Source organism: Rhamphochromis sp. 'chilingali' (assembly GCF_963969265.1).
Source record: "Rhamphochromis sp. 'chilingali' genome assembly, chromosome: 6".
Taxonomy (NCBI): Eukaryota; Metazoa; Chordata; class Actinopteri; order Cichliformes; family Cichlidae; genus Rhamphochromis; species Rhamphochromis sp. 'chilingali'.
This window is the reverse complement of record NC_137933.1, coordinates 24,991,052-25,014,776: the sequence shown is the minus strand read 5'-3', so window position 1 is coordinate 25,014,776 and position 23,725 is coordinate 24,991,052. Positions and strand designations below refer to the sequence as shown.

The 23,725-nt window shown below is 39.7% G+C and overlaps 1 protein-coding gene across 2 annotated transcripts in view; it reads right to left on the bottom strand.

Annotated features, from left to right (window-relative positions):
• Positions 1-8,693: 8,693 nt before the first annotated feature.
• Positions 8,694-23,725, bottom strand: part of fes (FES proto-oncogene, tyrosine kinase) — a 30,642-nt gene continuing 15,610 nt past the window's right edge. For both annotated transcript variants that reach the window (XM_080885103.1, XM_080885104.1), the window contains exons 6-19: positions 22,343-22,480; positions 22,131-22,250; positions 21,844-21,966; positions 19,724-19,919; positions 19,122-19,196; positions 18,086-18,295; positions 17,667-17,789; positions 17,258-17,311; positions 16,505-16,623; positions 13,346-13,440; positions 13,079-13,202; positions 9,372-9,529; positions 9,113-9,235; positions 8,694-8,941 (exon numbers count right to left, since the gene is read on the bottom strand). In XM_080885103.1, the coding sequence (XP_080741229.1) occupies positions 8,799-8,941; positions 9,113-9,235; positions 9,372-9,529; positions 13,079-13,202; positions 13,346-13,440; positions 16,505-16,623; positions 17,258-17,311; positions 17,667-17,789; positions 18,086-18,295; positions 19,122-19,196; positions 19,724-19,919; positions 21,844-21,966; positions 22,131-22,250; positions 22,343-22,480 (1,801 nt within the window). In that variant the 3' untranslated portion in view covers positions 8,694-8,798. The remainder of the gene's footprint in view (positions 8,942-9,112; positions 9,236-9,371; positions 9,530-13,078; positions 13,203-13,345; positions 13,441-16,504; positions 16,624-17,257; positions 17,312-17,666; positions 17,790-18,085; positions 18,296-19,121; positions 19,197-19,723; positions 19,920-21,843; positions 21,967-22,130; positions 22,251-22,342; positions 22,481-23,725) is intronic.

Genomic DNA, 23,725 nt, shown 5'->3' with positions numbered 1-23,725 from the left:
TTTTCCCCACAAACAATCCACAAAACTAATAGCGAAACAATTATGCATCTGAACTTTTTTAGAAATTAGAAAAAGTTGTTGGATAGTTTTTCTCTCAGTCTTGTCGAGTCCACCTAAATGTTTTTAGTTGTTTCAACCTGTTAATCTTCCTTCTGTAACTGTGTTTTCTTTTTTTTCTTTACATGTATATATATATACACAGGTATATACATGTTCCTGTTGTAGATCTGAGCAGTAGCGATGCACAGAGTTACTGAATACCACTCATAACAAGAGTCAGGTGACACTGGTAACATTGCACACAGTAGAGGTTTCGTATTTACATGAGGTGGTTAAATAGCTTTGTGCATTTGTTCTTGCTGCCATTTCCTGTTTGTGTCATGCATGTATATTTTTTCTCCTCTTGCCTTAATTTGATTAAAATTCACTCAGTTATTCTCAATAATCTGTAAACCATTGCTCTCTTAGCAGTTTGATTCTTCGTTACTTTATTTCATTTCCATCACTATTCATACTTGAGAGCATAAAACTTTTTTCAGCATTAAACTTTTTCCAGCATTTTCTTCTCCTATTTTGTTGTACCCAAAAAAATTTAAGCATATTCTGATCAAGACAGTTAAGCTGATATTCATTAAAGAAAAGTTGGTATACTTTTGTCCGTTCTCTGACCTAATTTTTAACAATCAATAACTGCAAAAAACATGGAGGACCTTACAGCTCCCCAAAAGTGGACCCAAAATGTTTCTATTGTCTTTAACCCTTAATATGATGTTGTTAAATTTGGGTGTCACAGAGAAACGTGTCTTGCTGTTTGGGAATTGAAGCTAGGATGCAGACCCTTAGATAAAGTCCACTGGTTACTTTCCATAATCACAACTGTCTTTTTAATAGTGTGACGTGTTCTGCAGCAAAGTGCAGTAAAGTGACGTTGTCGCAGTTGTGTGTCGAGTTTAATGTGTGATTTTTTTGTCAATCGGTTGATTTGTCTTCCCTTTGCTAGCTAGCTAAGATTAGCAGTCTGCCATTGGAGGGAAAGCTGATGTTTGCTAGCAAATCCATGTACATGAATGATCTGTCCTTCCCGCTTTCATTTACAATATAAAGTCCCTTAAAGCAACTGTTTATGTGATTTAATGCTATATACATAAAACTGAACTGAATGGAATTACCTGGTCACTTACTAATGCTACCCTTACTATACTTTTTCAGTATTACGCTTCAAGAGCAGCAGGCTGGACCGCAGAACTGGTTATGAAATATCTGCAAACAGCAGCATGTGTCTGTCTCTCTCCAGACGTGTCTGGATAGTAATACCAAAATTATAAGAAAGGGTGTACTACAACGATCTCAACAATCATTAACGGCAGATTTAATGCAGTATTACCGAAGATTCATTACTTTTTTGTGTGTCCTGTCTGGCACTGTAGCAATCAGAATTATTGTCTGAAGGCCAAGAAAAAAATGCCCAACAGATTTACTTTCCCAAGTGGGCCTTTTGCTATACTGGTCCACTTGATTGTCATAGTTTATTTGATCTTTATTAGTTATTTTTATTCTAAGTTATTGTAATCAGGCCAGACTAGACTCGGGGACGGGAAAGAAAAACAAGAAGAAAAGTTCAGAAGAAAGTTAACAGAAGGAGAGGGAAAGTAGAAAAAAGAGAGAAAAGACAATGAAAATCTGCTTCATCACCTTTGTCTTTGTGTCCTTTTTTTTTTTTTTTCTCTTCTTCTTTTCCTGGATCACCTGTTGAGAAAGAAAACAAGCAGAAGAAGACTAGAGCAATAGAATAAACAACAACATGATGATCTATGGGAATATAACAGTAAATACTAAATGTTAAACATTATTGTGCAGCACGTAAGATCGACAGTGCACAGTGTGCTTTGAGGTAGGAGCCAAAAAGGGTGTAGTTTGTATGTGTGAGCACCCGTGTGTACACCTGTGAGCATGAACGCACTTGTTTTTAAAAGGTTCCTTCATGTAATGATCTGTTAGAGGGTGTGGGGGGCCACAGCCCCATCCACCAGGGCATGAAGCAGGTATGGAGGAGATCAAAACTCCAGACATCCAGAGGCCCCCAGAACACAAGAGACCAAGGAAGACCAACAGAGGGGCAGCCGCGCCACTGTCCCAGAAACATCCCAGAAAGAGCTGAGGAGAGTCCCAGATGAGGGCTCACTCAGCAGCCACGGAGCGTAAGCCAGGGGGGGTTGCAGTGACGTGCCCGGGAGCTCCGCCGGCAGCCATATTTTCACTGTATTCTTGGCAAGCATTCGGAAACTGCCTGTAATATCAGTTCAAATTTATTTTATACGGACATTAGTCACAATCTGAAAACTGCACCAACAAAGCCGCTTATTCCAGGTTTATTCTCACTGGATTTGTGTAATAACTCATGAAGACATCAGATATGTAACAACAGTGCTTTCAGGCGTTGTAACAGCTGGGCCTACATTTGAAAATCAGAGATGTTAGAGGGGGGTAAATTACTGACTTGCCTATTGTTTGTTTTGTTTTTGCTTTTCAGTGGAAAGTTTTGTGCACTATGCATGCAGTCATATAGGTTTTGTTACCTTGGAGCCAAAAAAAGAAAATATGAAAACAGGCCTGAACATCACAAGACACTCATGTGATAACTAGAAGCTACAGAACATGTTCAACCGGTGAGGTTTCAATTACAAAATGGCCTCGGGTGGATGACTGTTAAGTAATGTACACCACGCCTTACTAACCACAAATATTTTTCATCTTAGAAATTAAGTTGTGCCAACATATTTTTCTCACTCTGTATGTACGATATTTTTTTCACGACTGCATTCCTACCCACACTTTTACTCTGCTACATTCTGACCTTGAAGAAACTGTAAATCTGTGACCTTCTGTTTAGCAGATATCTATTTGTTTATCAGAGCAAAAGAAGCAGAAATAAAGTTTGAATAATGATGCAAAAGTTAAACAACATTTTTTAAAACAAGTGGACACTAGTGGACAATGTTCATGAAGCCCTGCAACTTCATCTAGATTATCCACAATTTCATGTTTTATCCATAATCAACAAAGCTTAAAGAAAGAAAATGAAGATAGTGCTGAAAACAGCTCAAATTATCATTCAGAGAATAGACATTGATTTTAGCCATTTCAGTGAAACACAATAGCTTCAGGGTCACAGCTGAGCTTCACCTCTTCATGACATAACACACCCAAACTGGTAGTCATGTGGCACTAAACAATGTGACTTGCCTTGTCCCAACAAAACCTTTGCAACAGATTCGATGGGGTTTGTTCTTATGCAACAGTCACGAACAATAAATGGTACCTCTGAGGTTTTTTAAGCTCATATTTCTACAGAATCAAGCAACAGTAGCTTTTGTCTAGGTTCCCTTTGTAAATTATGTAGTGTACAAGTGCAGTTATGTGTACAAGTCAAACAGCTCGCACTTGTGAGGTTAAAAACGGGCGGTTGAACTGAGGTAGAATCACAGAAAACACCAGAAACTCGCACAGCAAACAAGTCCTTCTCCAGGCAAATAACCCAAATAAATCCCATGTCATTTCAGATGGCAGAAAACAAAACGGTGGATCAGTGCCACCATGTTTTCAGGTCATTAATCCTCAAGGAGGCAAACAGCAAACCCATAATAAATATTTTATAAATTGAAGCCAAACATTTTATTCTTCTGCAGTAAAACAGGCCATCATCATCGGCTTAATTACTTTGTGATGAGGATGTCTTTAAGCAGCATACTGTAATTAATTTGAATATTTTAACATTTATTTGGATGCATTTCTGTTTCTTTTTTATTGATTCACTGGTAACATAGTGATATTAATGAAAAATGGCAGCTGTGGATGATAAGTATCTAAAGAACGTGCGCTAAATTTTTTCTGAGGCCTGTGTTTATTGTCGTGGGTTGTAGGGTAGAACCAAAGAAAGTAGGAAGATGTTTTCTTTTCTTTAACAAAAGAGCTACTTATGAAGATGATAAAACAGCCTTTCAAACATTTACTTCCTGCCCTTAAATTTAAATAATTAAGTACTGAATTCCACAAGCCAGAAAATAAAAACAAACCCACCCACATGGAGTTTATAGGCTACTGAACTCAAGTCAAAACAAATCACACAAAGCTTGAATGCTGCCAGTTTGACCCACTGGCTGCTTTGAGCTGCTTCTCTTAGCGAGGAGACAAGGATGTTTTTTTTTTCTACTAGGAGTCAAATGTTCTCGTCATTGTGGCAGTAATGTGGGTCCGTTTCACACAGGATGTTGAATAGTGTTCAGCCTGTGACACTGAAAATCCTCACCTCAACCAGCAGGTTCACAGCAAATAGCAAAATACACTAAACATAAATTTAGTTAGTCGTATCTGTTAGTCCGAACTGTTGAGCCATTTTTCTGATTTGTTTAAAGGTGCAGTCAGTCATTATTTGAGTTCATTTAACAGAAAATAAGAACGGTGTACTCATAAACATACATTGATTAGCTCTGTTCCACTCTGTCTAGTTTTGGTGACTTGCCTTTTGCAGTACAAGCAGGAAGGCGAGTGAGAGGAACAGGCACTGGCATGTAAAGACCGAGCTCTTCTTCAGCACCAAGAGGTGGACGAGGAAAAGCTAAAATTAACTTCCGGGTTCCATGCATTTCTGCTGAAATGCAAAATGAATGCACAGGCTTGACTTAGTGAACGAGGGTACTTTCCGCAGGTTCTGCTGATCATCCTTTTGATACTTTTAGTGTCGTTTATAAAGGATGTTGCTACCTTTTTGTGCTGTTTGAGCACTTTAGTCAATAGTGTGATCCAGAAAAGACCAGTGTTTTTACTGGTAAGGGTCAAGAAGCATTTTCTTCTCTAACCACAGCTGGGGACTAAAGTTACATCTGCACTGCTTAAAGCATATGAACTGGTGCCTGTTATCTGTTCGGGAAGCTAAGTCAGAAGTGCAAGCTTATGTTGAACGTGTTTGTTTGCTGACCAATACATTTAATTGGTGAACTGCAGTTTCCTGAGATTGAAACACAAGGAGATGTCAAAGCAGTTCATTCTGTTGGACCAGTTCAAAGAAATTCTCCCCGAGGGTGTTGCCACATACTTTAATGAACAACAGCTTTAAAAAAAAAAAAAAAAAAAAAAAAAAAAAAAAAAAGAGAGAGAAAATTGCATCTGAAGCAGTGGTGTAAGCACATAAACACATTGTAACACATAAACTAAATACAGTAGAAACCAGGGCCGCAGATCTTGATTATTTCATCCATTATTCACGTGATCAGATTAGATAGGTTTTTTTTTATTAATGAGCGATTATAAATGTTCAAAACAGAAAAAATACATCTTTTTTAAAAGCCTTTTCATTGGTTTCCATTTTAAAAAGACAAATGTTTTAATAGTTTAACTGCAGCTACAACATCTGTCAAAAAACAAAACCCTTGTCATTTACGTGCACAATTAAAAATCTATTTTTTTAAACCAAAACATTTTCTTTAATATAAAATAAATACTTACAAGTACAGTAATGTCAAATAAAATAAGGTAAACTAAAGCATAATACAAGTTAGTCTTTACTCTGTCCCTTGGAGCGCTTTCTTCATTAGTAGAAGGCAACAAAACACGAGTTCTGCATGAGGCTGGATGCTGTGTATTTGGTGTGTGTTCATGTGCATGTGTTTTTGTGCGCGTGTGTGTTTCTAGATGTTTAAGCTTAAGCCATTTGGTGGTTGCAGTGAAGAAAAGTAAACATTCTCTGAAGTGAACATTATCAGAGCTGAATGTTCTCAGAACATTTTCTGCTGCAGGAAACATGTTCTGGTGATGCAGATATTATTAATTAATGTTAATAATTAAAGGTAGTAATCAGTCAGTGCTCCGCTTAACAGCCCCAGGTCAGCAGTTGAGAGTTTCACCGCCCTGTGTTTGTTTTCACTGGCACTCAGAACCCCCCCCCAAAAAAAGCTTTTATATTTTTATTTTTGTATTTGTAAATATTATCCCAATTTGTTTAATATTATATTTTATTTACAATTTTAAATATTATTTTATCTAAATCTTCAAAATAATTTTAATGAAACCTTGACAGACCCTCCTGTCTAACAGTGTAAAAGCATTTAATCCCTGAGATATATTAGTAGTAGAAAAAGGAAGCACAATTTCAACTGTGCCTCTGAGTTTTTCTACATAACAAAGAAATGCTGCTCTAGTTAATTAAAGAAATGTGTCATCATGACTCTTTGGGCTTACGTAACAAGTTCCAGTAGCTCAGAGTGTCCTGTAATTATAAAACAAAGTTTGTTGATTCACAAAAACGTGAAATTTGGGCCGGGTTGGAGTCTTTGCCGGGCCAATTTTAGCCCCCACACCCTATGTTTCCTACCCCTGTGTAGACAGACTACAGCTCCATGTTAAACTTTGACAGGCTCATCTTCACTGCTGCTGCTGTGTTATCAGTCCTCCGATACATTTCTATTGCAGGTCTATTTTTAGTCACAAATGTGGATGAAATGCTTGAATCTGTATGCAAACAACTTAGAGTTGTAGGTTAGAGTATCAAAACAAATTGTTGCATTAAGGATTTTTTATCGAGATACTCAGTGAATCATTGCAGACCAATTGGTAAGGCATGACTTTGGGTGGACCGGGCAGGTAAACATCAGACAAAGCTTCTTCAGCAGTCAGGTCCCCTCAAGGTTGTTGGAGAAAAGATAATCGTTGTTGTAGCTGCTACTATCCATCACAGTAATAAGGCGGCTGCTGTCAAACTTTACACAAAATGTTCTCAGTTGCAGATCAAGTTTAGATTTTTCTGTCACAGTTTTCATTCAGCTTAACTTCAGAGGAATGTGCTCCAGGATACACGCCACATACACCCCCAGTCCAAATCTATTCATTGTGTTCTTCTTTTTTCTCTGACAGCTGATCCTGTTAATTCTGTTCTGTTCAGAGGTATGGAATATAAGGTATTTTCTGCACCTTTCTGTCATTTGGCATTGACCCGATTTGGTACAGTGGGGAGATTCAGGGGTATGTCCCTCTTTGCCTGTTCCTGGTGTTACCATTATTGAGGGGAAAAAATGTGGCCACAGTTACCTACATTGCCAGTGGTGTTCTCGAATCTAGTAGTAAAGGATGTCAGAGACCAGAATTTACCAGAGGTATTACTGCCTGTGGCGTAACCAGGGCTCAGAGTAATAAAACTGAGCAGGCTGAGGTCACTCCCTCACCTGCCGGGGAGGTTGTTTCTTTGACTGATTTCCCTGTATTCAACTCCTTGGCGAAGTAACAGCAGGAAAATCCTTTCCTGCTTTTTAGACTTCTGGTTGGTTAAATCTTCTTTTTAATGCTCTGACATTTTATTGTTCAGCACTTTGTGATCTTTCTCTTGAAATCTAACTTACTTACTTTTGAGTCGGGTCTCTCTCAGTAGTGACATAAACAGTGCTACGCATGGTTTGCTGGTCACTAAATGGTTACCAGATAGAGAAAAGGTAGGTTGTTCAAGTTGGCATTGCAGACTGCTCATGATGTTGTGGCTGGTCAATCAAAAAAAATGAAAGCGATCCCCCTTGTATTTCTTGTGTCATTTTCCAGCAATCTCTATCTCTTTTGAGTATCTATGTTTGATATCAGGCTTAAAACTTTCCTTTTTGATACAGTTCATAGTTAGACATGGATCAGGTGAACCTGAAACCTCTTACTTTTGCTGTAATATTTCCAGGCTGCTGGGGCCTTCCGTTGATACAGTGTTTTCTCTTCTCTTCGCTGAGTTTTACCTTTACCTCATCTGTTGCTGAGCTAAAGGTTTATTTATACTGCAGGTGCACATGCAGCCCAAAGTGCTTCAAAAAGAAACAACAATAAGAATAATACTGTAGATAAAAGTATCACTTTCTAATTATAAGGAGATATAAAACTAAAACTTCAAGTTCCTGCAGGCCCAATTTTGTTTTGCCTACCGGGACCAAGTTAATAAATCATGCCCTGCTACAACTGTCAGAAGATTGTTTCAGCACATAATAGCGTGACAAATGTCTCTGAACCTTTTACCTAGCAAAAATACGATTGTATGTCTAATTGAAATTAAAGCCTTTAATTTGCAAATACTGAAAACTATAAATACTAAATCTTTGCTTTGTTTTTTTTAACTGAAAATATTTGTAAATTCTGTGATCAAGTACACAAAAAAAATGGCAAAGGAGTAATTTAACTGCATGAATCACCAAGCAGCTTTGAATCCTAATGAACCACCAGTAAGCTCTGGGAAAATGTTTAACTATTATGTCAGTGAGAACAATACACCTTATTCATTTTCCTTACATTAACTGTGCTGTTGTTTTTTTCCACCTGAGAATTTCAAACAGTACAGAGCTGAAGGGGTTAAATCTAGGTACACTGCTGGAAACCAAGACTATTCCAGCCGAAACAGTAACAGCTGGGTATTAAACTTGTGTTTTTGTCTATATTAGAACTTCTGGGATCCTGATTTTTAGAAAATCAAGTGTTTGCAAGCTCGTTACATGTCTTTAAAAGGAGATAAGTTGTAAATGAGTTGCTGACACTCTTCTGGAAACAAAGGAAGAAATGAAAGTGCTGCCCCCACCTGGCAAGCTTCTGCTCTACAAGGCCACACATTAGCTCATTTTCAGCAGTAAGTCTAAAAAGAAATGCTACACAACTTATCAAGTTTTAATTAGACCTTTTATTTTTACTTTTAATATTCATATTAAATCTCAACCTATTTTTTAGAAAGAACAAGTACAACCTAACAAAAAAATAATGTTAAAACACGTCCAACTTACAAGAGTGTATTATATAATTTTGCTGTATATGGCATTGAGATCGATCCGGAGTTTCTTAAAAGATGGTCTGTTTCTGGGATCATACTGCCAACAGCTGTTCATAATCCTGGAGATTTCAATGGGGCAGCCGTGCGGAGCAGGCATACGGTACCCTGAAGCACATCACAGAGAAGCATAACAGGGAGAGAGATGGTCAGATGGCAGTAAACGTGCTTTCTGATACACGTGAGACTCAGAAAATGTATCAGTGTCAAAATCAATCACAATGACAGCAGGAATTCTCCTGAATGTCACGTGAACACGAACACTTCAGAAGTCTTCACCTTTCTCCACCTCTTCACGTGTCTGTTGATTGGTCATGCTGGTGTAGGGGGTCATTCCCATGGAGAAGGTCTCCCACAGTAAGATGCCAAAGCTCCAGACGTCACTCTCTGTGGTATAACGACCTGAAAGCAACAGCAGGGGGCAGTGTAAGCAAAGGCATAGGCGCAGCTCTTTGTGAGTATTTAACTGGCTGTTGGCAGTAGAAACAGGAGAAATGTGTCTGGTTGTGGTATTATGGCAGAGGCACTAATGATGCACCATAGTTCAGGGCTTCAGGAGCTGTCCATTTGACAGGGATCTGTCTGAGACCGCCTTCTGCAGAGTAGACTCCGTCATCTTCCTGACGGGACATCCCGAAGTCACTTATCTTCACCACGTTGCCTTCTGCGACCAGGCAGTTTCTAGCTGCAAGGTCCCTTAAAAAGCACAAGACAGGAAATGTAAGAGGGATGGAGGCTGGGGAAAAGTGGAAACAAATGAAACATAAAAAAAAATCATGCTCTGTATGAAAAAACAGAACAGATGGCACTTAAAAGAGAGGTGTTCCTATCATATCTCTGTGTTGCGTGCGAGTGCCATTTGACATGCAGTGTTACAAGCTGAGCAGCTACCAGCAGCCTGTCTGATCCGTCCCTGCTGGGCAAACCATACAAGTGCTGCTGTAATGAGCCGGATGTCACAACCTCCTCCTCTCCTCTAGTGCCCCTACAGCCAGCCACCGAGGCCACGTTCAATTTGTAGACATCCCCAAAATACTACAACAATTCTGAATGCAGTATATCGTTTACTTAAATATATATACATGCATACGTATTGCTGAATTAAAGGAAATGGTCGAGTTTTCAGAACGTGTTTGTAGATGGTCTCGTCTTTTAATGCAAGCTTTGTTTGCAGGCTACTCACAAAAACCCAACGTTTGATCTTTGTAAGCAACTCCTACACAGCTCTGTGGTCTTTGGAGGATGCGTAGTTACAATCAGGGCTGTGAGCTGGTTTTTCTCCTCAGTCATTAAAAATGTTTAGAACGGTCTCATCACACCCAGTTCGATATTTTTGCATCAGGTCCTTAGATCTATTGCTCCCATTAAGGTGAAGGTTATCTCTGGAAGGAAAAAGTCTCCCTGGAGAAACTCCACACTAGTGAAAAATGAAAAAAGAGAGTGTAGGAAAGCTGAGCGCAGATGGAGAAAAACAAACCTCCAGGTTCATTGTGACATCTATAAAGAGAAACTTCACAATTATAATTTACAACTGAGGAGTGCAAGAAGGTCCTACTTCTTTGACATCATCACTAAAAACAGCCATAATGCTCGGGTCTTATTTTCTACAGTTGACAGGCTAACAAACCCTCCTGTGCCAGTGGCAGCTGAACTTCATTCGACCATGGCCTGCAATGACTTTGCCAAATTCTTCACAGAAAAAATCCAAAAGATTAGACAAGCAATTGGTACATCAACAGCAGATCCAGGATATGTACTGTGTCCACCGAAAAACTGTTTAAACACCATCAAACAGTTTCACCCTATTAACAGCAAAGAGCTGGAGGAGATCTTAGGTCAACTGAACTCCTCCTCCTGCTGTTTAGATGTCCTGCCAACAAGTTTTTTCAAAAGGGTCTCAAAGACTTTGGAGTCAGACCTGTTACAGATCGTCAACTTTTCTTTATTATCAGGTGTGTTTCCAGAACCACTAAAAACTGCTGTAATCAAACCTATACTGAAAAAGGACAATCTTGACAAGACACAAATGAAAAACTACAGGCCGATCTCAAATCTCCCACTTAAGTAAGATCATTGAAAAAGCAGTTTCTCAACAGCTCGATTACTTCTTAAAACAGAATAACTGCTATGATGCCTTCCAGTCAGGTTTTAGACAGAACCACAGCACTGAAACCGCTCTGACCAAAGTGTTTAATGACATATGTCTGAATACAGACAGTGGAAAAATGTCAGTCCTAGTTTTACTGGATCTCAGTGCAGCATTTGATACAGTTGACCACAACATATTACTCAAACGACTGGAGAACTGGACAGGTCTTTCAGGAACTGTACTAAACTGGTTCAAAACATACTTAGAAAACAGGAAATACTTTGTATCAATAGGTAACTTCACATCTGAGCAGACAAGTATCACATGTGGAGTTCCCCAAGGTTCGATCTTGGGACCCCTTCTGTTTAACATTTACATGCTCCCACTGGCACAGATTATAAGGCTCTTGGTAAATGCATTGAGGAAATCAATGACTGGTTGTGCCACAATTTTCTCCAGCTAAACAAAAACAAAACTGAGGTAATAGTCTTTGGCGCCAAAGAAAAACGATTACAGGTCACCAGAGAACTTCAATCTATACATCTAAAAACCACAAACCAGGCGAGAAATTTGGGTGTAGTGATGGATGCAGACCTAAACTTAGAAAAACACATTAAGACAATAACAAAGTCAGCTTACTATCACCTCAAGAATATTTCAAGGATAAAAGATCTGATGTCTCAACAGGACCTGGAAAAACTAGTCCATGCATTCATTTTTAGTAGGCTTGATTACTGTAACAGCATCTTTACAGGTCTACCTAAAAAAAAAATCAGTCAGACAACTACAGCTCATTCAGAACTCTGCTGCTCGAGTCCTCACTAAGACCAAAAAAGTGGACCACATCAGTCCAGCTCTGAGGTCTTTACACTGGCTGCCTGTCTGTCAGAGGATAGACTTTAAAGTTCTGATGCTGGTCTATAAAGCTCTGAATGGTTTAGGACCAAAATACATCAATGACCTCCTGACCCAGTATGAACCTTCCAGATCCCTCAGGTCATCTGGATCCGGTCTTTTATCAGTTCCCAGAGTCAGAACCAGACACGGAGAAGCTGCATTCAGCTTTTATGCTCCTCATATCTGGAACAAACTCCCAGAAAGCCTCAGATCAGCTGAAACACTTAGTTTATTTAAATCCAGGTTGAAGACTCACTTATTCTCAGCTGCATTTGAATAAAGCACCAAATCCACACTTTTAAGCTTAAATTTCAAAACTTACATTTAACTACTGATTTTATCTATTTCTGATTTTATCTGTTTTGATTTTATATACTGTTTTGTTTGTTTGTTTGTTTATTAGTTTGTTTGTTTGCTTGTTTTAATCAATTTTAAATCGTGCTTTTTATTTGTTTTTGTTTCTAATGTCTCTGTAAAGCACTTTGAATCACCTTGTTGTTGAATTGTGCTATACAAATAAACTTGCCTTGCCAAATATATAAATCTTATTACCAGTATAAAGGGGTTTAGGAGGCTCTCCTTTAAGGTCCTAAGCAGGAGCCTTAGGCCATCAAGGACTATGGCATTTAAGAAATAATGTAAAGCAGATTTTTCCTGCCATGAATCATGTCTGTAGTTCTCTGTCTTTATTAAGCCTTTCTGTTTTGGTACTTTTCAGCCACAGTATTTGTTTTTATTGTAAAGTGATTTTATTTTTATTTGGAAACTTGTATTTGCTTAAATATCTTTCTGTGCACATCTCTCTAGAGATTACAGTGTGACACCTTATATGATGCTGAGCTGAAGCTTTACTTAAGGCAAGCATTTTACTGCTACTCAACATATGGGGAACTGCTACAGATAAGTGCAGTTAACAGTTAGGTGAAGTGAAAGCTTGGGAAGGTAAGTGATGCTTCGTAAAGTGTACAGTAAAAGCCTGAAAATCCACCTGCATGTACATGAGCGACGCACCACTTTAGTTGTTGCTGAAAGTACACTGCACTGTATTCAAATGAACGTTTAATATGTAGTAATTATCAAACCGAACACAGAGGTAAACATTATGTATTCCGGCATGTTAACAATGAGGAAAGATTAAGCTGACTGCAACTGTGAAGGAAATGAATAGTGAGCATTGCAGAATCTGATTTGCTGAAGTCACAGATTTGCACGTGGCTGATGAAAAGATTAGATAAAAGCGGCGTGATCGTCTGACCAACCTGTGAATGCACTTTTTGCTCTCCAGGTACTCCATGCCAGATGCGACATTTTCAGTCATTTTGACCAGCATCTTCGGTATCAGACTGTGACCCTCAGTGCGCAAAAAGGAGAGAAAATCACCACCTTGAAAAGTGTAAAGACACACACACATACGGAGAGCGAGAACGATGATGGAGGAACAAAGTGGGTGGTGAAAATGGTTCAATAAATCTTTGAAGGCATCGAGTTGACAAGACATAAAGACTGTCTAACAGGATCACATTTACCTTGAATGAGCTCCATGATAATGTAGATGGGCTGTTTCTGCGTGCACACCCCAATAAGCTTCACAATGTTAGGGTGATCGTATTGCTTCAGGATCCTAGACAACACACAAGACAGGTGTGTGCGTGTGTAACCCGCTGTTAAGTTTACTTGTCTGATGTCTACTGTACAGTTACATTCAGTTCTGTGCACTATGTGCTAAATTTATAGAAAGTATTATGATGTTGTTGATCTACAGCTGTTTCATGACAGGGTGGTAGCCTCCTCTGGCGAGAGGGGCTATGAGCTCACGTAGCCTGTAGCTTGTGTGAGCCTGCTGTGACCATTTCACTCGTGATAGCCTTCAAATCACTATCATTTATCCTCCTGCTACTGAGCAGACTTTCTTTTCCGGTCTTCAACACGGTCCTGAGAAGAGCGAGTATTGATATGATTAAGTATTTCAATCAAACAACTCATAGATACTTTTCATATAGAGCTCTATGTACATACATCTTTTTTTAAGTCTGCTGGCCAGCTTCTACAATTTTATTTCGAGGACTATTTACAGACATTCTCTTACTTTGATGTTGAGAACATCATAGTTTGTTTTTTATGGACTGAGACCGAACGCAGTAACTGTAAGGACATTTGCACGTGTCCCAAGGTTAAGCAGAAACGAGTTGTAACAAAAAATAAGTGGAAGTGTTGTAACTAATGCAAGAATTTTTTTTTCTTTCCGTTTCAATTCTGATCATCAGTTAAAGTGGACCGAAATTTAGATTTCCCCAAACGCGCTCAATGGGAAGTTTTAGTTATTGTTGGAGTGAGTGCAGTTTCCTTTAAATTCTAAATGCATGGCGGATGTGAGAAAGGTGATGATGGTGTTTTGATGCTGTTAAGAACATACACGCTTCAGTCCACTAAAAGGTATGAGATATTGGACACAGATGCTAGTTGATAAATGTAAATCCACGTATCTATACACCAGCACTGATTTCTCTTCACAATAAACTAACAATCATTTATTTAAGCCTGTAAACTTATGGGCAGAATATTATAACATTATCAACAAAAAGGAACATTTAAAGACTAATGTTCATCTAAACAAAATAAAAAATATATATATACACCAATTTTTTTTAAGCAGTGAAGAGTTTTGACAGTTGCATTTGTAAGCAACTGTAAGGTTTTGCATTTGTAAGGTTTATATATGTTTGCACTGTTCTTTATTAAGCTGTGGTGGTCCTCACAGCTTAATAAAACAGAAAAATGGCAGAGCTGTGAAAATGTTTTCACAGGAAGCCTTGAACTTCTGTGAAAAACCAAGTACATCCCATGATTCAGTAGCTTGTAGAAACCTTTAGCAGAAAGGTGGTTTCTACAAGCTTGGCCTAATTGTTGTCTGGAGGATGCTATCAGCCTCTCAGATCATTGTGGAGGAATGCTTGGCCACTCAGTTCTGCACCATTGCGTCAGTTCACTGAGGTTTGTGGGCATTTGTTCATGCACAGTTGTCTTAAGATCCCACCACAGCATCTCATTGTGGTTGAGGTCTGGACTTTAACTGGGTCACTGCAAAATATTGATTATTTTTCTTTTCAGCCATTCTGTTGTAAATTTGCTGCTGTGTTTGGGATCATTGACCTGTTGCACGACCCAATTTTGGGATGTGTTGGACAGATGGCCTCACACTTGAAAAGACTGCAAGTAGCCCAGGCCCTGTTGGTGTAAACCAAGCACAAATCATCAGCCCTCCACCACCGCCCCTGACAGTTGATATAAGGTGTTGGTGCTGATATGCTGTGATTGGCTTTTTTCAAATGTGGCACTTTGCAGCCGCTTTAGATCTCAGAAGTGTTGTGGTTTGTTCAGATTAGGGCTGGGCGATATATCGAGTTTTTAAAAAATATCGATATATTTTCATACGAGATATAAGATGTGACAATATCGTTTATATCGATATAGTCTATGTTATGTTATAATTATACTTGTGGAGCCGCAGGTTTGCCTCTCTTTCGTCCACTTTTGTCTCTACGCAATGTTACTCTGCCTCGCCTCTCATTCACTGAACACAACTCCGCCTCCCTCATAGCTTCACCTGCAGGCAATGACAAGATGAAAGCGGAAAATCTCCGTTAGCGAGTTACCGTGCGTGGGGCTGGACGGCGTCAACGTGTTAGCGAGCTAACCGCGCTAGCGAGCTAACCGCGCTAACGACATGCAGCCCGGAGGGGCTGCACGGCCTAAAATCCTTTCATTTTCTCAAAAATCGTCAGTGCGCCTTATGTATGAATTCTGGTTGTGCTTACTGACCGCGAACCGATTTTATGTGGTACACAGCGCTCAGCAATCTGTCAAAAAATGTTTTAATATGACTTTGCTAAGCTACGGAGCTGCACCGCTTGATGGATTGTCGGAGGATTACGGCTACCGGGGAGGAGCCTCGCGGAGTGATACGTACTGTGTGTGTATAAGGACCACAAATGGCACCTGTTCAGAGACGTGGTGCAGCTGTGAAATCTGTCTCTTTGTTATTATGCTCAGCGTCTATTAGTTTACATTTTGACTGCACAATTGTGAGCTTTTTGTTATGCACAAAAACAACATTGTTTTCTTTTATTTATGGACCATGATTATTTAATAAATGCTGATAATTTATTTTTAAGTAATTTCTTCATGTACATCTACGCTGTATGTAAATAAAAGTGCCCGTGTGACATCTGGGACACAGTGTGACTAAGAACTCTCTTTTTGTTCTCAACTTATGGCTTTAAAAAAAAATATCGAGATATATATCTTATATCGCCATCCAGCTAAAAAATATCGAGATATGAATTTTGGGTCATATCGCCCAGCCCTAGTTCAGATGTCACTTGAACATACATAATCAAATCTTGATTGAGTAATCCAGTAAGTTGATTTGATTATCAACCCGGCTGCTTACTTACAATTGTAATTCTGACCCCATGCAGCAGTGAGGGTGTACTTCTGCATGGGGATTTGTTCACAACACAGTAAATCTGTTTGCACGGTAAGATTTGGGCCTGCTTCTTCTCGGCAAAAATTCGCTCTGACTTAAATAAGGTGTTCAGGACATTAAAACAGGTCACTGTGATGTGATTTACTGTAATGGAAACGTGTGTGTGTGTGTGTGTGTGTGTGTGTGTGTGTGTACTGACCTGGCTTCCATCAGGAACTTACTCTTGTGCTCTGGGGCCAGGTTCTCTTTACAAGACTTCACAGCTACAGGAGAGTTATCGGTGCGTAAACGGCCGCTGTACACCTCTCCAAAGTTACCCTGTGCAGTGCCATCACGAACACGATCAGTACTAATCTAATTCTGTCTTCTTACTGAGCAAAGAGCATTTCTAACTAAGCCTCAAACCATTTAAAATACGGTACTATTAATTTCGATCATGAACTAAGCCACACGTACACTATTATTGAATTTAACTGGTCATTGTTTCAACCAATTTACCACACGGAGCTGAAATTGTCAGGGAAGTTAAATCTAGCAGATATGGTTAGTTCCTGTACCGGCAACACAATTTCAGGATTTTGTCTCCACAACAAAATTTGAACCAAAGCAATCAGTCTAACGTGCATCACAATTTAAGTGCAGACTTTTAGATTTCATTTTCAAAGCTACAGAGCAACAACACTGTACCAGCTGCTAAGGAATTCGTCCCATTTTTATACAAACATGTGTACATCACATTTAAAACTTAATAAAATGTTCACATGAGGAAGTTAGCATCATCACCACCACCATCATCGGCATTTTAGTCTAAAACTAAATATTTTACTTGATGAACTGCATACACTTAAACACGTAAATGACTTTGCTAAGCAAAATATTGGCCACAAATAAAACTCAGAATACATTTTACTTTACTTGCATGATTCTGTTAGTAAAAGTCAAGTGTACGCACCCGTCCAATGAGAGGTCCCAAGATAATATCATCATGTTCCAGGACCCACTTGTCCTAAAAGGGTTAAAAATGAAGCAAGAGAAACACACAGTGATTTTAATAGTTTTAAACTAGTAAAGTGTTTAAGGGAAAAGCCACCAGAGGACAGGTTTATGAGTACATATGTGAAAAAACAGGAGTAAAATAGTGTTGGAGTCCTGTGCTACACAGCCTTAGAGCAACAGAACCCATAGTTTACACAGAAAAACATGTGGTGTGTCCTATTGTTGGCACATAACATGAGAGCATGTCTTGGACAAATTTAAAGTTGTACTAAAGATTATAACAAGTCTGCAGTAAGCAGATACAAGCTATTCTAATCTAAAGACAAACATATGTGTGTGGTGTGTGTCTGTGTGTGTCACTTTACCTTTACTACCGCTTTCTTTAGCACAACTTCACACCTCTTGGTAATATGCTGTCGAGAGTTCAGCAAATGATGGATCAGGTGAGGGATGCTGGGAAAGCCTTCTCCATCCAGACGGTACATATTCTACTGGCACACATGGAGAAGCAGAGGTTTACAGAGGCGTACTGAAGATGGCATTACCGAATTTAAAAAACAAAAGACTCATTATCCAAAAAAAAAATGTTTAAAAAGCTTAGTTTACAATAACAAGTTTTATTTTCTCACATTTACTTTTTAGGCCACATATTACAACAGTAACAGAAAGAATTGCTCTTTTTTTGCATATTGAAAAAGTGGAGAAAAAAACATTAAGGAAGTGAATGATGCAAGAACGTGCAATGTATAAATAGTGTCTTCAAAAACACTTTAGATTCACTTACTTCTGTGTTCTGGATGAGAAAATGTTTACAGGAGCCTTCCCATTGCACAGAAAGCACGTAACCCTGCTTCTCTTGACTCTTCCTCACTAAGAAGTCGCCATCGTTCTTCAGCAGCTGCTGGACCTCCAGTCTGGGAATGGCACCGTGGTACCAGTCCTGCTGCCCCAGAGGACGATCCACTTCTTTCACCAGACTGAGGACTGGAGGCACCTGGAGGCAGGAAAAGAGAAAAGCAGGGTCTTTAAAAGCAGACATGAATAATGAAACAATAAGAATGGGAAGGGATAGATTTTGGGTGAATCTGCAGAGATTAAATGGAGGCACATCAAAGAAGAGTCTGTAAAACTTTAAAGTATAACCACACCGCTTTCATGCCCCTGGGGTACCACAGGGCCGGTAGATAGAAGGAGAAGTAGTTCATACAAAAATAGCAAATAGTTCAGATTCACAGTACAGCACAATATGGGTATTAAAATATTACTCACCTGATATGATCTTTTGGAGCATGCACACAATTTTATATATATCCGTTTCCAGCTGATTTAACATTAAATCAATAAAAAGTGAGAAAGGGTGTTTTTTTTTACTGTGTCAAAAGTTACTGTGCAGCTGTGTCACGGGTTCCCTGAGTGCTTCTGTCTGTCAGGAATGATTAAACAATTAAATGTACACTGGCTGCCTGAAAAGTGAGCTTGGTTTGAGGTCAAGAAGAATTTTGAAAGAAGAAACTTGACGGTCAAAATCCCAAAGCGCGGTCAAGAGCACGAGACCCCAAAGACAGATTGTGTGCCTGAACAAGCTCAACCACTCAGAGGATGTACTCTGGGATGCTGCCATTTCCTCCAGAACATGATAAATTGTTTTGTGGTTAAAAAAAAAAAAGAAGTTCAAGAGTGATGAGGGGGAAGAAAACTTCCACTCGAACATCCTTCCTTAGAAAGAAACTAGCATGTACCATAAAGGTTGCTACAATTGCAACTTCTCTATCGGTCACTGTAATTATTGTGCGTTAATTGCAATTTAATTACTAACTTACCTCAAATTTGGGTTTAAAGAGGTTGCTGAGATTGTTCAAGATCCCTTCCACGAGGACCCTGGGTGGAGTGTGGTCCTGACAGAAAAAAAAAAAAGACCCAGAGCTTGTTACACATGTCACAAAAAACCTATCAAGGTCTACTGTCGGCATTAGAATTGTCATGTCTCACTTTGCTCGTGTGCTTTTCAGGTTAAGCACTAACTGCAAGACAACATCAGGCTGCTCCGGCTCTATTAAATTATTTAGGATGATTGATCTGTGAGAGTGTAACAAAGGATTGGGTGCACAGCACAAGTTTGTAGCGTTTGGCCTGAAGATAGATAAACTGGAGTTTCTTTCCATGCTAGCAACTTTATGCAAAAGCCTGGAGGAAAATACTAGAGTGACACTTTCTGAGTGTTAAGTACAATCCATGCCTAAAGGATAACTGTCTGTGACTTACAGAAAGACTAACTGCTTTTATGCTTTATAATTCAGCATGTTGTTTTCAGAGTTTACATGCAACACACAGCTTATTTTGTACAGCTGGCCCAGTGACAGGACCAGTAATTAGGAGCTAATCAAAGACAAAGGAGGGAAAGCTGCTGTCAGGGAGAACATACGTTGCTCGTGCTGGATGAAAGTGAAACAGTATCTGTGTCCAGATTCAGAGCAGAGGGAGGTTCTCTGGAGCCCAGCTTGTCCAGTTTCTCTTTCAGAAGAAGCCTCTGAACCTCCAGTTTGGCTCTCTGGCCCTGAGTCAGGGCGACCTGCTGCCGGCACTCTTCCATCGCATGTCTCTTGCTGAACTGGTAGACCCTGGACAAAGCAAAGTGCAGCATCACAACACAAGTGACAGAAATAAACAGAAGCGCACAGAAATCAATAAAACGCCTGCTTGTGCAGGTTTGCAGTTCTTCATATTGATTCATATCCTTAACATGCTGATAATGAGCCTGTAAGACTTATAAAACCCCAACAGTGAACAAACAAACAGAATTGTTTCACCTCATTATCTATCTGAGGATTTTTTATCTTTTGAGGTATTTGTACAAACCCATCTCAAATAAAGCTGAAATACTGCGCAAAAATGTAATAAAACCAGGATGGAAATCTCATAAACCCATATTATATTCACAATGGAATATAAAGGACATAACAAATGTTTAAACTCAGAACATGTACCATTGTAAAAAAAAAAAAAAACATTATTTAGACAATGATGCCAGACACATCTCAAAAATGTGGGACAGGGCCATGTTTACCACTTTGCAGCATCCCCCCTTCTTTAACAGCAGCATGAAAATATGCAGCGTCTTCACTGAGACATCATCCAGATCATATGCTGCTCTAGAAACTGAAATGTTTCCTATGTTGTAATGTGACTAAAATACGGGTTTATGAGATTTGCAAATCATTGCATTCTGCTTTTATTTACATTTTATACAGCGTCTCAACTTTTTTCAGAATAGGTTTTGTACTTAATCACTTTTTTGTACTTAATGTACTTAATCAACCTCCGTATGCACTCGGTCTTCCCTGTTAAGTACCTCCAAGTGCAGCACACACTACAAACACCACAATCAGAATTACATTATTTCTCCTCTGAGGCACTGAGAGCTGAGTAATTGACAAGAAACTGTTCATCATCTATTTGTGTATGGGACATTGATTAAGCATGTGTATGGCTAATTACCACAGAGGATGTTTATATGAGCGCAGGTGCAGCGGAGAATCTAATCATGCTTGGTTGACCCGGAGATCACATTGTTTTTGTTGTTTGTTTTTTCCCTGGTGACACCCAACACGCCGTCATATCATCACACAGCCTTTAATGACAACATAAAATTCTATGTGCTTTGTTCCCTTTAATTGGCCATTAAATGAGAGAATGGGCTGGACATTGAAGCTCATCAGAAACAAGTTGCCCCAGGTCGTCATCATCACAGAAATGTAGATTAAGCCTAATCCCAGAAAAGAAAAAAGCATTTAGGATCTCCACTGACAGAAAGTTTATGGTCTATGGCTTAATTCAAGAACAAGCGAGCCCAGATGTTTGGGTTTTAAACTGTAGGAATTTTTACTAACCAGGTGTTTATAAACAAAATGATTAATGCACACATGAAGATGATTGATCAGCTGTGCTTACGCTCATTAGACCCAAAGAAAGTTTCACTCAAGAAAACATTTGCAAAGACCTCAAAATGCTGGAGATCCGACCCTCTGAACTACTCAGGCTGACATCTGAGGTCAGGTTAGGTCACCTTAATTCAGTTTTTCACTGTTGATTTGCAAAATGTTTCTTCACCATACAAAGCAAAGGTCAGCTTCACCTCACCACCTGCACCATATGTGCTCCCAGCTGCCTTTGATAATGCAGACTCTGTTTCCACTTGTCCTTCAAGAGCCTGTTAATGACTCGATCACTCCCCCGGGTCTGTATAGCTCTAACACCTTTAGACACCCTCATCAACCAAGACAAATGAGAGGGTTTGGGCTCCATAACTCTCAACATATTGCTGTATTATAATTCATAAGGCACTTATGGCCCGCTGAGACCACACTGGTTATTAGCCGTTGCACAGCCAACAGCACACTGAACTCCCCCGATGGGAAGGACTGCCCACTGAGGCAAACTTTAGTAATTTGTCTTCACAGCTACCACAGGACAGTGTATTTTTTCATTGTGAACCCCCCTTTCTAATCTCTGACAGCTCAGCATCAGCCTGGTTGGTCTGCTCACCTCTGGCCCTTTTTGACACCTTCCTGCTCTTCCCCTAACTCCAGCTCCAGCTGCTCAACTGAAGTCTGCTGAGAGCCCAGAGACCGAGCCAGGTCCAGGAGCTCCTCCTCTATCGTAGTCAGTCTGTGAGAAGAAGACAGAAATCCCAGGTGAAGAGGAAGCACTTCATATATAAAACAGAAAGGGAAGGTTAACGGGAGGTTAAAGGAACACGAGTTAGTCGTGTGGAGGAAGCTGTTGCAAGATTAACAAACGAAATCTGAATGTGATTGCACTGTTGTTCTCACTTGTGCTGGATCGTCTCGAGGGTGAGGTCATTCAGTTCAATCTCCTTAGTGCTTAGCTGCTCGGTGTCCTCCAGAAGGCTGTTGTCAAAATCGGCACAGGCAGGAATCTCCCCCACAGACCTTCAAACACACAGTCCACAGTATCATTTCTCTGAAGGGTTAGCTTCCGTGATTGCCATGTTGCTGAGCGGAAACGGTCCACCTCTGCGTACCTGTTCTGATGGATGAAGCTCTCATACTCTCTGTGAGGATCGATGGCTGTTAGAGCTGATGCCATCTCTCTGTGGATCCGCACCACTTCATGATGGAGGAGAGTGCAGATGTCAAAATACTCCTGCAGGATCTCCTTTCTGGAAGGATGAAAACAGAATGACACAATGCAAAGCACAAATATCACATTGCGTTTTTTAATTTGCCAAAGCGTAACACAATTTCCAGTTTGGCTGGATGCAAGTTGCCTCATATTAGTGATGTGAAAATGTCCTTTGAGAGATTTGTCTGCGGTTAAGTATCCCATCACGTCACTTTCTCTGTCATATTTATGTTGTTATTCCCTGTTTAGAATATAATAAAAGTGAGAGCAGTGCCCGTTTTTCAGCCTCTGCCGTTAGACAGAGACTGGATCTGTCAGCTCTGCCAAACATTTCCTGCCCAGAGCCCCCAAAGTCAGCCAATCCATTTTACCAGTTTGACTGCTTGTTTCTGTCTTTGACTTTTTATGATTTACCCTTTCAGACCCTTTAATTGTCTAAATTCCCAGAACTCTTCTCTCTGCTTTAAAACTCAGACGTTCATGCAGTGTTCAAAGCTGTCAAGCCTTTGTAGGTAATGTTTGCATAGAAAAGGCTTTTGTTCATAATGAAAACACAGGCAGCACTCTGCAAAACTCTTGAATCACCTCTCATTTTTTTACATTTTGCTGGGGAAAAAAGGAAATGTGTGTTTTGTTCTCTGTCAAGATGATCCCACGCTGCTTCAGTAATGATTCGGTCCGGGCTCTGGGGAGGCCGGTCCATGACTCATGGAGTTCCAGCGTGTGTGTTCTTCCATTCAGGCATGCTTTTACTGCAGTGTGAGATCAAATGAGGCCACTGCCAATCAGATGCTTTCCTGATGGTGATGCATAGTGGATGAAAATCTGACAGTGCCTTTCAGCGTTAATAATTTCATCAATTTTGACAAGATCTTCAACACCACTGGCCACTGAGTTTTTTTCCTATTTCTGTTCATCTACAGGAAATCGTTTTTAAGACCTGACACGCCAGTCGACACCACAATGTATAAACTGGACGGGCAACCAACGCCCTCAGTTTCCATGCACGAATGCTATACCAAGGGGTTAAATGCACAGAAGTACCCATTAAATTTACAACTTACAGGCTACTGATGAGTCATTTCTATACATTTACTAATCTAAAAACTGGGCCACCTTTGCAAGCCACAAAAAAGGAGAGCTACTTTAAACCACAGTTATACACACACAGGCTACACACAGAAAAATGTACCATAATAATAAAACTGCAAAAAATATCTGTCTTGGTTTGCAGACACAAAGCGGCAGGGGGGTATTTTCTCCAGGTCCAGAAGTGGATTAA